Genomic DNA, 14,377 nt, shown 5'->3' with positions numbered 1-14,377 from the left:
AGAAGCAGCAGGTTCCCCCAGCTAGGGGAAGCCCAACCTGCCTTCCAAGAGCCATGCTCCATTACAGGCTGTGTGAGGTGACAGCTCAAGTGGCAGCACACTGGAGTGACCTGGAAAAGGAACTGTTGGTTTCTGCTGGCACAGGGGTGCCCATGGGAATTCTGCTTGATTTACAGTGCTCTGCTGCCCAAGGGAGGAAGAGGTGTGTGGTGTGTGACATGCTGGTTCCTGTAGCTCACCAAGTGATTGCACAGCCCTGGCCATGCTGTTCCATTTGTCCTCTGCTGTCGAAGCATGTTGCTTTTGAGAGATCTGTAACACGGCTTTTGGGACAGGCACAGTGGGCAAGCTCTGCCTGCAGAGGGAAGATGTTTCACACTGTTCAGCCCTTGTCTCTGTGGAGCCATGGACTACAAGACTGAGAAGTACCTTCACCACCAACAACAACCACAGGAGTCTCAGGCCTCCTCCACCACATCTCTGGAGGCCCCCCCAGAACTCTGCTGCTTGGTATGTGGGGCATCACTCTTCACTGTGCCACAGCTGCATCTCCATGCAACCTGTAAGGACTAAAGGGAGCCAAGGAAAAGCCTGTCATCACTTGTCAGTGCTCAGCTGAGCACGAGTTCCAGGCTGCCCCAGCAGTTGCTGGGCTTAGTGGATGCTGCTGGTTGCACTGCACCCTCTGTATGCTCTGGCACACCAGTCCCCCGCCAGATGTGGGACAGCTGTGGACATCCTTGCCCCAGGACTGTGGCATACTGCTGAGTTTGCAAAGGAAGGATGCTGAAACCAGGACCCACTTACACAGAGAGCTTTCCAGCTGTGCTGTGCTGTGCAGGGAATTTTGGGAGGACCAGCTTCTGCATGGTCTCCTGTGGACCTGACAGCTTTCTTCCCAGCTTGCAAGGGACTACCTGGATTTCAGGCTCATCTTGGGCAGAGCTGCTTATTCTTGCTTACTCTCTTGCAGCCAGTGATTGCCTAAAACCATTAATTCCTGGGATCCAGTGGCTGCTACCAATCTGGTGATCCTGAGAGTTCTTGTAGCTGATCATACAAGTAGACATTCCTTTGCTGGGAACAGTTCATGTAGTGTGGGATTGAGGAGCTTTGCTTCAAAACTGTGCCCAAAGGCTTCCAAAAGGAGCTGGCTCTGCACTGGGCTGTCCAGCTGGAGATGGTAGAAGTCACAATTGTGGCAGGCAGTGCCTTGACAGCTCCTTGTTGGTATTGGGATGAGAATAAAGAATAAGCTGCAGCTTTCCTGGAAGCCTGGACACATAGCATATGACAGGAGAATCTTGTTTTCTTTGGTCCTAAATCATTGGCCAGTGGGGCAATCGTGTTTGCTTTAGTTTCTGCTGCAGCAGAAATTCTGCTCATAATCCATAGCTTGTCTTTCCTCATTCAGGCCATTGGTGTTTCCTACCTGGACCTGCTGCCCATCCACTTTGGGTTGTCAGGGTGAGTTCTTGGCCCCTGAGACTGCTGCAGATCCTGTGGCTGAATGCTTAGCTGCAGATTAGGGAGCTTCCTCCAGCTGGGATTTATCTGTTGCCCCCTGTGGTGGTCAGCAAATGGAGCCTGATGGGCCTCAAATTGTACAAGAATTATTCTTCATTTCCTCAGGTCAGAGGAAGTCTTCACAGTGTGAATGTCCCTGTGTTGGACCTTTAGGAATCTGGGTCTTTCCTGAAGGACCTGTCTGTGTACAGGAGTTGTGAATGGACCCGCCACTGCCTTTGGGTGCTGGGACCTGCTGCTGTCCTTGCAGGGGTCTCCATGCATGGCCCACCAGTAGAAGGCAATTCTTTCTGCCAGTCACATGGGTAACCAGGGATCACTGGAGACTGGGGTGAAGGTGCTCTGGTAGCTCACCAGCCTTTGAGATGGGTGCAGGTTTTCTGCAGAGCACATGAGCTGGATTCTCATCCAGGGCAGGGTGATGGTGTCACCACCTGAGACCAGCGTCTGCCACACGCGCCTCTCCCCTGCAGGTGATCCTCTCTTTCCTTAGGGGAATGGACTGCATCCCTAGGGCTGGGCTAAGCTGTCTCTCTGCTTTCTGGGATTTCTCACAATGCTGCTGCTAGCTCTGTCACCTTCTTCCTAGGGATCTCGAAGCACTTTGCCAAGATATTTGTTGCAGGGATATGGAGGCACAGGGAGGGGCCATGGCTCGGTACAGCAAGCCAATAGGCAGAGCTGGGATTAGAGCCCTGGATTCCTCTCTCTACAAGGGGCTGGGATTTCTCCTGACCTGCTGTGATGGGGAAGGGGTGGACTGTAGGGGAACACAAAATCACATGGGAATAACTTGATCTTGGAGCTGTAGTGTCTTCTGAGGTGTTAGGGCTAGAGATTGTGGAAAGATTAACTGTTCCTGGAGTGGCCAGGAGCAGTTTCTGGAGAGCCTGTCCCTGCTCTCTGGCTGCTTGCACCTCCAGTCCCAGCAGTGGGACATGTTGGCCCAGGAGCTCTTGAACTTAAGAGTTGTTGCTTTCTCTTACAGGTCAGACTTCAGAGCCAAAGCCAGCTGTCCCTTCCACACAGAAGGCAGAAACTAACATGGTAAGACCCATTGGTGGTAGGAGTTTGCAAGACAAAGGGGCTGTCCCCAAAGAGAGGACAGTTCTGCCATTGCTCAGGGAGATTTCATTCTTACAAAACAATGCATTTTGAGATGTCTGGGTAGTGGGAGATGAAAAGAGCTCCTAGGAAGGCAGCATCAACATATCTCCTGCAAGGGGGAAGAATAAGTGTTCCCCAGGAATCACTGATGAATATCTTGACACTGTGGCACTGGCTCCTCTTTGCACATTGCTTTCTTGTGCCTGGGTATAATTGCTGTCCCACTGTTCCCCTCTACCCCATGGGACAGGAGCCACCATGGCTGGACTCCTAGCACAGCAGAGGCAGCACACAGGCTTGCTGCCTGCCAGGAACAGCTTGGCTGTCCTTCATCACGGCCTGACCATGGGAGTGTCCATGTGTTGGGGACTGCCAGGCTCCAGGAGGTGCTTTGGGAGTCATTTCATCTGCACCTGTAGTAGGGAAGAGATTGTGCTGCCTTAGGTGGACACCAACCTCCTGCTTTCTGCATTTCCCCAGCTGTCAGCAAAGGCCTCCTCAGCCCAAACCTCTCCAGCTGTGCCACCTCCCGCCCCACCTCTGGTTCCAGCCACCCCTCGGAAAAACAAAGCTGCCATGTGTAAACCCCTGATGCAGAACCGGGGTGTCTCCTGCAAGTTTGAAATGAAGTCCAAAGGATGTCAGACAGGTAGGAAAGCAAGACTTAACTGTAGAATTACAGGGGCATTTTGGAAAGGCAAGTGCTGCAGACTAACTGTGAATCCAGCCTGAAATGCTGCACAGAGTGGGCTGGGTGTTTGGCACCGTGCTGAGAAGTCTCTGGGCAGGTGCAGGGCACACATGACAGGGTTTTCCATCACCATTTCCATCACCAGCAAAAGGAGAGATATAGAAAACTCTATAGCATGATCCTACTTCTTGTGGGACAGCTCCTGTTCCTCTGGAGGTCATTAGCTTGTCTGAGGGCTGTCTGCTAAACTCTAGTTCCTGTTGGGCATGTGTGTGGTGTGCAGCATATGCAAGGCGACTAGACCTCTTAGCAAGGCTATGTAAGAGCAGGATTTGTACTTCTGGCTAAGGCAAGCCTCTCTTGTTGCTGACTTTGACTTGCTGCTGTTGCAGCTCTGCCCCTGAGTCCTAGGAGCTGGTGGCTGGAAGGGCTGTGGTGCTGGATGGCTGGGGGCATGGCAGCATGCAGCAGAGCTGGGTGGAGGAACTTCAGGGATTAAGGTCACTGATGTATTTTTGCTCTTGTCAGAGGCTGACTGGAAGCCCCAGCTGGTTGTGTTGCCAATCCCCGTCCCGATCTTCGTGCCTGTGCCTATGCATATGTACTGCCAGAAAGTACCTGTGCCTTTCTCCATGCCTGTCCCGGTAAGCAACACGCTTCACCTGCCCGTGTTCTGCTGCTCTTGTGATCCTGCCTTGCTCAAGCCTCCCTGCTTCTCTGTTCATACTCTTCTCCTGCCTCTGCTTTTGTGTCAGTCTACTGAGTGTCAGTTTCCTGCCTGATGTGCTGCTGTCCACAGGTGCCTGTGCCAATGTTCCTGCCCACCACACTGGAGAGCACAGAGAAGATTGTGGAGACCATTGAGGAACTGAAGGTGAAGATCCCCTCCAATCCCCTAGAGGCTGACATCCTGGCCATGGCTGAGATGATTGCAGAGGCTGAGGAACTGGACAAAGCCTCCTCAGACCTGTGTGGTAGGTTCTGTCATGGCTTGGTCTGGTCCAACAGCTGGGATCAAGGGGGGTTTGCCAGCTCTTGGAGCTAGAACACCTGCTGGGATTGTGGCTTTCCCAAAGCCTTTGGAAAGGAAGCAGGGAAGAGCAAGTCCTTAACTTCTACTGAGGAGGTACCAGAAGGGAAGAGCTGCAGCAGGGATCAGTGTCTGCCACTGTCCCTTTTGGGGATGCCAGTCTTGTGGACAGGTGCAGCTCTCTATTTATTCAGGTGGCAGTTCAGATTCTTCCCTAAAGCAGCTTCCATACTACAAAAGGTAGCTACATCCAGCCCTGCTCTTGCAGATTTTTTTACTTGGGGGCTGCATTCCTATAAATGGCAGTGATGGGGGTTGTTGCTGGGGAGACAACAAATTTCCAATGTTTTGCTGTCCAGGGAAAGCTGGACAGCTCAAGTGTAGTGGGGCTGCTCTGAGCACAGGGATCCTGACTTCGTTTTCCAGTTATCACAGGGAAAACAGACAAAATGTTTTCAAGAAAGTTTCGTTTCTGATCAACTTTTTCCTTTCAGACCTGGTGAGTAACCAGAGTGCAGAGGGTCTCCTGGAGGACTGTGACCTGTTTGGACCAGCACGGGACGATGTGTTGGCTATGGCTGTCAAGATGGCAAATGTCCTCGATGAGCCGGGCCAGGACCTGGAGGCTGACTTCCCTAAGAGTAAGAGCTGGGGGATACAGGTGTGCAGGGCTGCTGAGGGGCCTCCCACTGCCCTCAGCTGTGTGCACTCACCTCCCTGTGCCCTCTGACTGACCTGGTGTGAGAGCCCTGCAGTGACTGCTTGCAGCAGGGGTGGGGGGACCAACACTTCTGAAGGAGTGTTTGTCCAGACTAAACTTACCTGTTGTAAGTTTAGACCCAGAGAAGGGGGAATGAGAAGCTGATTTTAACAGCACAAAGAGCAGGGCAGCAGTACAGGTGTGTTTATGAGTGATGATTCCAGAGGATCCAGCTAGATGAGAAACCTGGACAAGGCATGGCATCCTGAGAAATGGCAGAATTGCTGAGTGTCTGTTTACAGAAGGTGGAAGAAGAGGCAGGGACTTGCAGGAGCACAGCAATGCTGAGGCAGGATGCTAGCAGCAAACAGAATTGAGCTGCCTGTGGCAGACTGTCCACAGTACTGGCCTGGAACCAGGGAACGAGGAATGTTCCTCAAGTTTAAAAAATAAACAAAAAACTGTCAGAGATGAAAATGTGGGGTTCTGGTTATTCTGAGAAATTTTATCATTGTCTGCCAGAGCCTTATTTCCTTTGTTGGGCTGTGGCTAAAAGTTCATGCCAGGCAGTTGTAGAGGATGTGAAGTGTTCCCTCTTCATTTTGCTGTAAAAATCAGGCCAGCACAGGGGGCAGGATGAGAAGTCTCAGCTGAGCCCTTCTGCCTGTGTTTCCTTTCAGACCCTCTGGACATCAACCCCAGTGTGGATTTCCTCTTTGACTGTGGGCTGGTGGGACCAGATGATGTGTCCACAGAGCAAGATCTGCCTCGAGCTGTGCGGAAGGTGAGTTCTCTGTGGGTACTGCCTGCTTAAAGCCCTTTGGGTTTGCAGTGGGAGCTGCCACCTGGGATGTAGGAGGTGAACTGTACCAGAGTCTGTGGTGTGCTGGGGAGGTTGTGCCCTCTCCTTTCAGGGCATGGTTGGCCTGCAGGCCACTCCTTGAATGAAAATACTTGCTTGTCACTTCGGAGGAGCTTTGAATGCTACAAGTCATGTGACAGCTGGTCTCTTTTGTGCCTATGACCCTCGTAACTAATGAGCTTTGTTGGCTTGGCTGCCAGCAGAAGGGTGCCTGCTGCCATGGCACACTGTAGGGAGCTGGCAGTCAGCAGGTGTGAGGGTGGCCAGGAGTCCTGCACCTGTCCCAGGTGGGTGCCCAGTCTCACAAACACCTCTCTGCAGGGGCAGAAGCGCCTGGTGCTCTCTGAAAGCTGTTCCCGGGACTCGATGAGCAGCCAGCCCAGCTGTACAGTGCTCAACTACTCGTATGGTGTGAATGCCTGGAAGTCCTGGGTACAAGCCAAGTATGCAGGGGGAGAAACCAGCAAGGGAGAGGAGCTACGTTTTGGCCGTAAGTGCCTTGTCTGGATGCAGTGCAGTGGCAGAAACCTCCCAGAAGCTGCACCTTGGGGTGTTGAGGTATTCCTGATCTTGTAGGCTGTTGTCTGAGGCTGATGTGCTTGTCTCTGCAGCCAAGCCCATGAGGATCAAGGAAGACATCTTAGCCTGCTCAGCAGCTGAGCTCAACTACGGCCTGGCACAGTTTGTCAAGGAGATAACGCGGCCCAACGGGGAGCGCTATGAACCAGACAGCATCTATTACCTCTGCCTTGGCATCCAGCAGGTGAGGGAGGCCTGTTGCCCCCATCCTCTACAGCCAGACTGGGACTCAGATCTGGTGAGGGGAGCTTGTACCCTTCATTCTGCCTTCTGGGGACCCAGAGAGGCTGGCTGGACTCTCCTTTAGTGCCTCAGCCCAGGACAGCATCCCACCTGGTTTAGTCTTTGTTCCCAAGCTGAGAATAGGGTGGCATCCATTCCCCAGCCTTGTACCCTTCTTGCACATCTCTGAGGAGGGGCTGGGGCATCTCCCCAGACTCAGGCCCTTCTTCAGCACTAAGTCTGCTTTGTCGTGCCCCAGGGTTTTCTTTGCAGCTCTCTGTGTCTGCCCAGCAGCTCTGGTGGTGCAAGGAGGGGTGCTCTGCATATGTGCCCTGGGCTCTCTGGGGAGGGTTTGCATTCCAGGTGCTGCTGTGTTTCTCTTGACTGTGTGTTCTGTCCTTTCTAGTACCTGCTCGAGAACAATCGTATGGTGAATATATTTACAGACCTTTACTACCTGACCTTCGTGCAGGAGCTGAACAAATCTCTGAGTGGTTGGCAACCCACAATCTTACCAAATAGTACGTGTCTTCAGAGTACCTTCAGTCCCCATAAATCCAGTTTGTGCTTGTAGCCTTGGATCCTCTGGCCTGATTGTGCTCCCCCAGCTTCAACCTTGGCATAGGCAGCACAGTCCTGCTGTGTGTTGAGGTCATACTGACCCAAACCAAGTGCAGAGCCAGCATGGTTTATGCTTCAGCTGCTTCTGTTGCCCACAGTCAGGGTAGCTGGGAGCAGAGCACTTTGTATCCTGGGACAATTTGAATCTTTACAACACTTCACAGTGATGTCTCCAGCTTTGGCAAGGAGAATGCCAAGCCAGGAGGCACACTGGTGCATGTGTTTGCATTCCCAACACATGGATAAGCCCTGCACATGATGCTAGGCCTTGGCCAAGGTTGCTGTGCTGCTGCCTTGTGAATAGGCTAACCTAGAGCTCTGCAGAGGCTTTTCTTGTTGCTGTGATCTGGGCTGCCTTCCCTGCTGTGTCTTGTCAGTAGTTATTTCATAGATCCAGCCTCATCTCTGCAGATTGGCTATCCCAGGCAGAGCCATTTGACTCCAGACCTGTGTATCTAGGTAGGAGCTGGCCAGATCTCTCCTGCCTGCTGCTTTTCCCTAATCACTCACCGAGGGTGGTGGAGCACTGACCTGGAGTTCACTTTTTGGCCATCTGTAGTGATGAGCAGTTAGGATTGATTTGGGTTCTCACCTGGGGTTTGGCTGTGATCTGGGGAGGCTTATGGCTGGGCAGAGCTCTAGCTCTGCTCATGGCTCAGGAGAAAAAACCTTGTGGAAAAAGAGATGCTGTGAAGCATCACTCTGTTTTGCAGTGAGCTTGCAGAGGCAGGGTGAAGGGATTGCCCCAAAGCCACTGCTGATGTGACCTGGTTCTCCCTCTGTGTGTTGCAGACACAGTTTTCTCCCGTGTCGAGGAGGAGCACCTCTGGGAGTGCAAACAGCTGGGTGTTTACTCACCCTTTGTGCTTCTCAACACTCTCATGTTCTTCAACACCAAGTTCTTTGGGCTGCAGACAGCAGAGGAGCACATGCAGCTCTCCTTCACCAACGTGGTGCGCCAGTCCCGCAAGTGCACCACAGCCCGTGGCATGACCAAGGTGGTGAGCATCCGCTACTACGCTCCTGCCAAGCAGAAGAAAAGCCGAGGTGGGTCTGGGGGAACATCTCTGTTCCTCCCCCTGCATCCCCCATCAGGACCCAGCCATGATCCAGCTCTCTCCCTGTCTGCAGATGGTGGCTCTGGAAAACGGAAGCGTGAGGAGGAGGTACCGATGCTGGAGCAGCGGGAGAACAGGATGAATCCCCTCCGATGCCCAGTCAAGTTTTATGAGTTTTATCTCTCCAAATGGTGAGGCTTTCTCTGGAGAAGAGGCATGTGCCACTTGGGGCCACTTTTTAGTTTTGATGGAACCCTGTGGAGTGACTGCTGCTCTCCAGACATTTGTACAGAGCATGCAGTCTTGCCCAGGCTCTGTGCTGCTTCACTAGACCAAGTTTGAGAGAATGCTTCTCTCTGGCCTCTTCCACTTCCTGCCCTTCTCCAGACTGGCAGGAATGTGCAGTAGGAGTCCAGTGCTTGGGTGGTTGGGGGTTTTGGCCTTGAACAAGGAGCTGTAGGCTGAGTTTGTGTCCTTACCCTACCAAATGATGAGAGGCTGTGGTGAGCTGTGAACACCCCTTGCTAAACACATCAGGCCAGGCTGTCTGAGCCCCTGCAGGCAGCTGGCAGCCCAGGTCTCACCCTGCTGTCTCTCCACAGTCCCGAGAGCCTGCGGAACCGCAGCGACGTGTTCTACCTGCAGCCCGAGCGCTCGTGCATCGCCGAGTCCCCGCTCTGGTACTCGGTGATCCCCATGGACCGCAGCATGCTGGAGAGCATGCTGAACCGCATCCTGGCCGTCAGGGAGATCTACGAGGAGCACAGCCGCCTCAGCAGCCTGGAGGACGACGTGGACTAAGGCAGAGGTGCTGCTGGACTGGCTGCACTCCAGCCCTGGACACCTCATCTTGCTGCTTCCCATTGCAGGGCAGGGGCCATGCAGTATAGGAAGGGATGGTGCTGCAGCAGTGCTGTCCCTGCATCATTACCAGACTTGGACCTCCCATCCTGCTCATTACAGGCATCCCCTACGTACGTGGCCCCCACACTCAGCTCTGTCTCCAGTTTTGGCTGCTGGGTGAGCCATCTTCCCCAGGGTCTGTTCCCATGGCACAGGAGTGGCAGAGTCCCTGGTGCAGCTCCCCTTGCCCAGCCCTCCCCTCCCCTCCCCCCAGGCCTGCCACTACCCCTCTCTCCCCATGCCCCAGGGCGGGAATTGCACAAAACACATTGCCCCATTGGACCAGTGGCCCCCAAAGCTTTTACTTCCCTCTTCCTTTAGCATTCCCTCACAAGGCTTGAGGTATCAAGGCAGGAACAGTAGCTCTGCTGCTGGGGCAGGATTGTCTTTTCAAGCCAGTGGGCATGGGCCACAGGCAGCCTGAGAGCTGTTGGGTCAGGGGGAGAACTTTTATCCTGGGGTAAGAGAGATTTGGGTTGGTTGCAGGAAGTGGATGGAGCTTGCACTGGAATTTGTGGGCAGAGATCTGGCCTTGCCACAGGGATACCTCCCTTGTGTGCCACCAGGATGCCTACCTCTCTTTGGTCAATGTTTTCTGAGTTTGCTGGAAACTGATGGAGATGGGTCTGTACTAGTGCTGCCCCTCTCTCCCCGCTGTTCCCTGTCTTGGTGTAAGGACCCTCCCCTGTGCAAGGTGCCATCAGTGGAAACCTCTGCTCCAGCCAGGGGCCCAGGCATTTGCTGGCAGAAGCAGGGAGCCCTGCCTAGCCTCCCCCTCCCTCCCACAGCCACAGGCTGCCACCACCCTGCCCAGGGTAAGTCTGGCTCCAGCTGTGCCACTCTGTGCTGCCTCCTGCCCCTTCTCGTGTTCTGGTTGGTTTTCTTGAGCTGTACATGGGTCTCCTGTTGAGCCTGTATATATTGTTCTGGGCCCTGGCCTGGGGCCATCTGTTCTCTGTGTCCATGTGGAGAGTGAGCTGCTCACCAGTCTTGTTGTAGTGATGCCAGGGCAGTAGGACTAACCCTGTGTCTCTGGAAACCATTCATTTCAAATAAAGATGTGGAAAACTTTGGCAGCCCCTGGTTTTTCCCCGTGGGCAGGGTGAGCATTGTAGAACAGAGCCAGTGTCCCTGTGCTGCTGTGCACCTTGCTCCTGTCCATCCCAGCCTGTGCTCCCTGCACTTCCTACCTTGCCTGGGCCCTGCTGTCCTGCCAGCTCTGCAATGTGCTGATGGCCTCTGCCCCAGTGCCCACTGGTGCCAGCATGGCATGCCCTGCCTGTCCCTGCCCTGCCCTCGGCCCACAGTGCAGCAGCCCCACCCAAGCCAGCAGTGGCCCTGCCCTGGCCATGCAGTGTGTCCGTAGGATGGAGCAGCTGGAGAGCAATGCCACAGTTCCTGTGAGCAGAGCAGGACTCAAGTGAGGTGCAGTAAGTGTTTATTTTCTCCCCCTTCCAAGCTCTACTCTCAGCTCTGCTGCTCCCAGGAGTGCCAGGAGCAGCTGAGTAGTGTCCCCAAGGCTGTTCCCAGCCCTCCATGCCTTGGGCCTGGCGGAGACTGGACACACAATCACCACTGTGACCACCCACCCACACATTGCCCATCCCTGACCATCCCAGCAGGCCACGTTTACACTGCCAGGTCTGCTGCTCGCATGTCCCTGTGGGACCCACCAGCCACCCCGAGCCATGCACCTGCCTTCTTCAGCGGTGCCAGGCCATGGGGGGGACTGCCACCCCTGGGCAGAGTGACATAGGTGCTGCCAGGCCCTACAGGCCCACCAGGAGCGGTCAGGATGCGGGACTTGGGGCCTGGCCCTCGACGGCACTTGGTGAGACCCAGGTGGTAGATCTCCACCAGGTTGAGCAGCAGGGACACGCAGGCCACCCCCAGCATGAAGAGGATGAAGATGGTCTTCTCAGTGGGCCGGGAGATGTAGCAGTTGACTGTGTTGGGGCAGGGCCAGCGGCTGCAGGTGTAGAGGGGCTTCAGCTGGAACCCATACAAGGCGTACTGGCCCACAATGAAGCCCACTTCCAGGAGAGCCTTGAAGACAATGTTGCAGATGTAGGTCCTCAGGATGGCCCCCCGCATGCACACCCGTGCCCTCGTGTTCCCTGCAGGGAGCTGGGGCTGCCTGGGGCGCTGCCGCCTCGCCCCGCTGCCGGCCCGTGCTGCCGTTTGCTGCTGTGCCTTCTCCTCCAGATGCACCAGGTGCAGGATGTGCCCCAGATACACGAGGCTGGGGGTGGAGACAAAGATGATCTGCAGCACCCAGAAACGGAGGTGGGAGATGGGGAAGGTGCTGTCATAGCAGGCATTTTGGCAGCCGGGCTGCTGTGTGTCACAGGAGAAGCCAGACAGCTCGTCACCCCAGACCCGCTCCGCGGCTGCCCCCAGCACCAGGATGCGGAAGACGAAGAGGACGGTGAGCCAGACCTTCCCCACCACCGTGGAGTGCTCCTGGGCATTCTCCAGCAGCCGGCCCAGCAGGCTCCAGTCCCCCATGGCACGTGCTGTGGTGCCCTGCAAGACAGCCACCCTCCAGACACAGCCACCCCACAACCCACCAAAACGCCGCCCCACTCCCTGGCCAAGGAGGTGTACACAAGACCCAGCTCAAGGCTGTCCTTGGAGTGTCCCCATCCTGCATCCCAGGGGACCCCCTAACCTGCCACAAGGAGATCAAGGGGAGCAAAGGCCTCCAGCAGAGAGCTGGGAGCACCGTGGGCAACAACCGCGGTGGCAGCATGGGGACCTCTCACCGTAGACGGTGCGTAGGGCAGAGCCCGGTGCTCCTGTGCCGTCCCCTCCTGTCACGGGGGTGATGGGGGATGCTGCGAGGCCCCTTCCCAGCCGGTCCCCAGCTCCTCTGTGGGGTGCAGACAGGTCTGCCTGCTCTGTCTATCCGGTCACCCAACAGCAAGCATGGGGTTATTGGGGCATGAGGCAGCTGCGTGCCCCATTGGCTTTCATTGTGACTGGCACATCAAACAGCCACTGGGGAAACTTTTTCCCTCTATTTTTGGTCTGGGCACTTTTCTAATTATATTCGGGGCTGCAGGGGCTGGTGCTGGGGGAGTGCAAGCCCTTGGACACTGATCAATGCCACCCAGGGGTCACTGGCCGCTGCTGGCTGTCAGGGCAACACAGCCACAGCCCCAGCTCAGCCCTGGCACTGCAGCCCCCACAGCCCCTCGTGGCACCCACCAGGGCTTGGGTGCAGGGATGGACACCCCACACTGGCACCCCAGCTCCCAGCATATCACAGCCAGAGCAGAAAGGAGGGAGGCAGCACCTGAGAATGGAGATTTAATGGCCCAAGATGCCCTCCTGGCCATCTAGGAGAGCCACACTCATGCCTGAGGGATGCCATCCTTGGGACAGGGACAGTAACAGGCCCATGGGGTGACTGTGGGGCCAGCGGCCCCTGCCCCTAGCAGGCAGAGCAGCGGTCACCCTTCTCCTGCAGCCCAGAGTTGCGGCGCAGCATGTCCTTGAGGGAACCGTCCTGCTCTGTCAGCAGCTGGTTGATCTCGTTCTGCTTGTACTCAGAGGAATGCTTGTGCCCGTAGAAGGAGCCCTTCGCCGACGAGGGGTTGGAGTGGTGCTGGCTTCGGCGGGCACAGGCCCGCACCACCAGGTAGACCAGCTCTGCCATGTTGAGGATGATGCAGACACTGGAGGTGACCAGCATGAAGACAGTGAAGATGGTCTTCTCAGTGGGCCGGGAGATGAAGCAGTCGACAGTGTTGGGGCAGGGGTAAGCCTCGCACTTTACCAGCCGCATCATCTGGTAGCCTGGGTAGAGCATGTAGAAGATGTACATGAACACGGCCTCGAAGAGCAGCCTGAAGACCACGCTGCAGACGTATGTCCACCACAGCGATCCCGCTATGCGCATCTTGTGCTTCTTGACCTCTTCCATGTGCTTGGCATCCGCGTGCCCGGTCATCACCAGCAGCTTCTTCTCCTGGTGCTGCTGGTAGGCCACGTGCATGGCCACGAGAAGGGCTGGCGTGGTGACGAGGATGAGCTGCAGCGCCCACAGGCGGATGTGGGAGATGGGGAAGAAGTGGTCATAGCAGACGCTGTTGCAGCCAGGCTGCTGGGTGTTGCAGGTGAAGGCGGATTTCTCATCCCCCCAAACGCTCTCGGCTGCCACCACTAACACCATTATCCGGAAGATGAAGATGACAGAGAGCCAGATGCGCCCGATGGCGGTGGAGTGGCGGTTCACCCCGCTCAGCACCGTGTACAGCCCGGCCCAATTCATCGTTTCTCACGTCTGCAGGAGAGAGCAGTGAGGGATGGTGTTAGGAGCAGGAAGGACCTCTGGCTGAGAGCCAGCAGAGCAGGTCCGGGCTCCAGTGGCAGCAGCCCCAGGAGGGACCTGGGAGCAACTGGGTGGCAGCCGTGGTGGGTGGAGAGCAGGATCGACAGACAGGAGGATGGCAGCGTGGCTCCTGCTCCCGACACGGCTCCAGGCAGCATTTTGGCCAGAGCAGGCGGGAGACTGGCTGCCCCAGCAGTGCCAGATTCTCCAGTCTTGCCACCCCACGCTGGCACAGGGATTCTAACCCACAGCTGCCACAGAGAATGAGGGTGAAGCTCCTACACCTTCTCAGGGACCCCCAGTACCCAGTGCTGAGCTCTTTGGCTAGGAATGGTCCCAAGGAGCTTCATGGGCTCCACTGCACCAGTGCCTCCCTTCGTCCTCCCATTATCTGCAGGAGCGTGGCCAGAGAGCCCTGAGCTGGGGCAATCCCCCCGTGCAGCCCTGCACTGCCACCCTCCCAGGGCCATCCTGGCCTGGGGAACACAGGGCGATCCCACCCTCAGGCCAGACCCCTGCCCCACCAGAGCTCCCCACGGACACTGAGCAGCCCCGGGAGCTGCTTCCCACCCCGGCAGGAGTCTGGGTGGCCGGGACCAGCCACCCCCCAGTGTGGAGGATCCTAGCGACGCGTACCTGCCGGTGAGGAAAGGTCCTCGCAAGCTGCCCCCAGTGGCCCCTCTAAGGTCTCATGCCTCCCGCAGGAGAGCTCTGCTCCGCCTGCCCTCGTCTCTCTCTGCC

At 56.1% G+C, this 14,377-nt stretch overlaps 3 protein-coding genes across 6 annotated transcripts in view; 1 reads left to right on the top strand and 2 right to left on the bottom strand.

Moving 5' to 3' along the window:
• Positions 1-10,371, top strand: part of ZMYM3 (zinc finger MYM-type containing 3) — a 32,016-nt gene extending 21,645 nt beyond the window's left edge. For all 4 annotated transcript variants that reach the window (XM_071442616.1, XM_071442615.1, XM_071442614.1 and 1 more), the window contains 12 exons: positions 2,516-2,574; positions 3,115-3,283; positions 3,854-3,969; positions 4,125-4,299; positions 4,850-4,996; positions 5,736-5,839; positions 6,239-6,407; positions 6,529-6,680; positions 7,125-7,239; positions 8,132-8,386; positions 8,471-8,588; positions 9,000-10,371. In XM_071442616.1, the coding sequence (XP_071298717.1) occupies positions 2,516-2,574; positions 3,115-3,283; positions 3,854-3,969; positions 4,125-4,299; positions 4,850-4,996; positions 5,736-5,839; positions 6,239-6,407; positions 6,529-6,680; positions 7,125-7,239; positions 8,132-8,386; positions 8,471-8,588; positions 9,000-9,198 (1,778 nt within the window). In that variant the 3' untranslated portion in view covers positions 9,199-10,371. The remainder of the gene's footprint in view (positions 1-2,515; positions 2,575-3,114; positions 3,284-3,853; positions 3,970-4,124; positions 4,300-4,849; positions 4,997-5,735; positions 5,840-6,238; positions 6,408-6,528; positions 6,681-7,124; positions 7,240-8,131; positions 8,387-8,470; positions 8,589-8,999) is intronic.
• Positions 10,372-10,758: 387 nt separating this feature from the next.
• LOC139597345 (gap junction alpha-3 protein-like) lies at positions 10,759-12,460 on the bottom strand. Its single transcript, XM_071442607.1, has one exon. It carries the CDS (start codon positions 11,806-11,808, stop codon positions 10,930-10,932), a length of 879 nt encoding a protein of 292 aa, XP_071298708.1. The 5' UTR covers positions 11,809-12,460; the 3' UTR covers positions 10,759-10,929.
• Positions 12,461-12,599: 139 nt separating this feature from the next.
• Positions 12,600-14,377, bottom strand: GJB1 (gap junction protein beta 1). Its single transcript, XM_071442608.1, has 2 exons — positions 14,273-14,377; positions 12,600-13,588 (listed from the first exon to the last, which is right to left on the bottom strand). The coding sequence occupies exon 2, from the start codon at positions 13,574-13,576 to the stop codon at positions 12,737-12,739; it is 840 nt and encodes a 279-aa protein (XP_071298709.1). The 5' UTR covers positions 13,577-13,588; positions 14,273-14,377; the 3' UTR covers positions 12,600-12,736.

The sequence above is a fragment of the Agelaius tricolor genome, unplaced genomic scaffold (assembly GCF_023055355.1).
Source record: "Agelaius tricolor isolate 1412-34295 unplaced genomic scaffold, bAgeTri1.0.p SCAF_17, whole genome shotgun sequence".
NCBI lineage: Eukaryota > Metazoa > Chordata > Aves > Passeriformes > Icteridae > Agelaius > Agelaius tricolor.
This window is presented reverse-complemented; position numbering and strand designations above follow the sequence as displayed.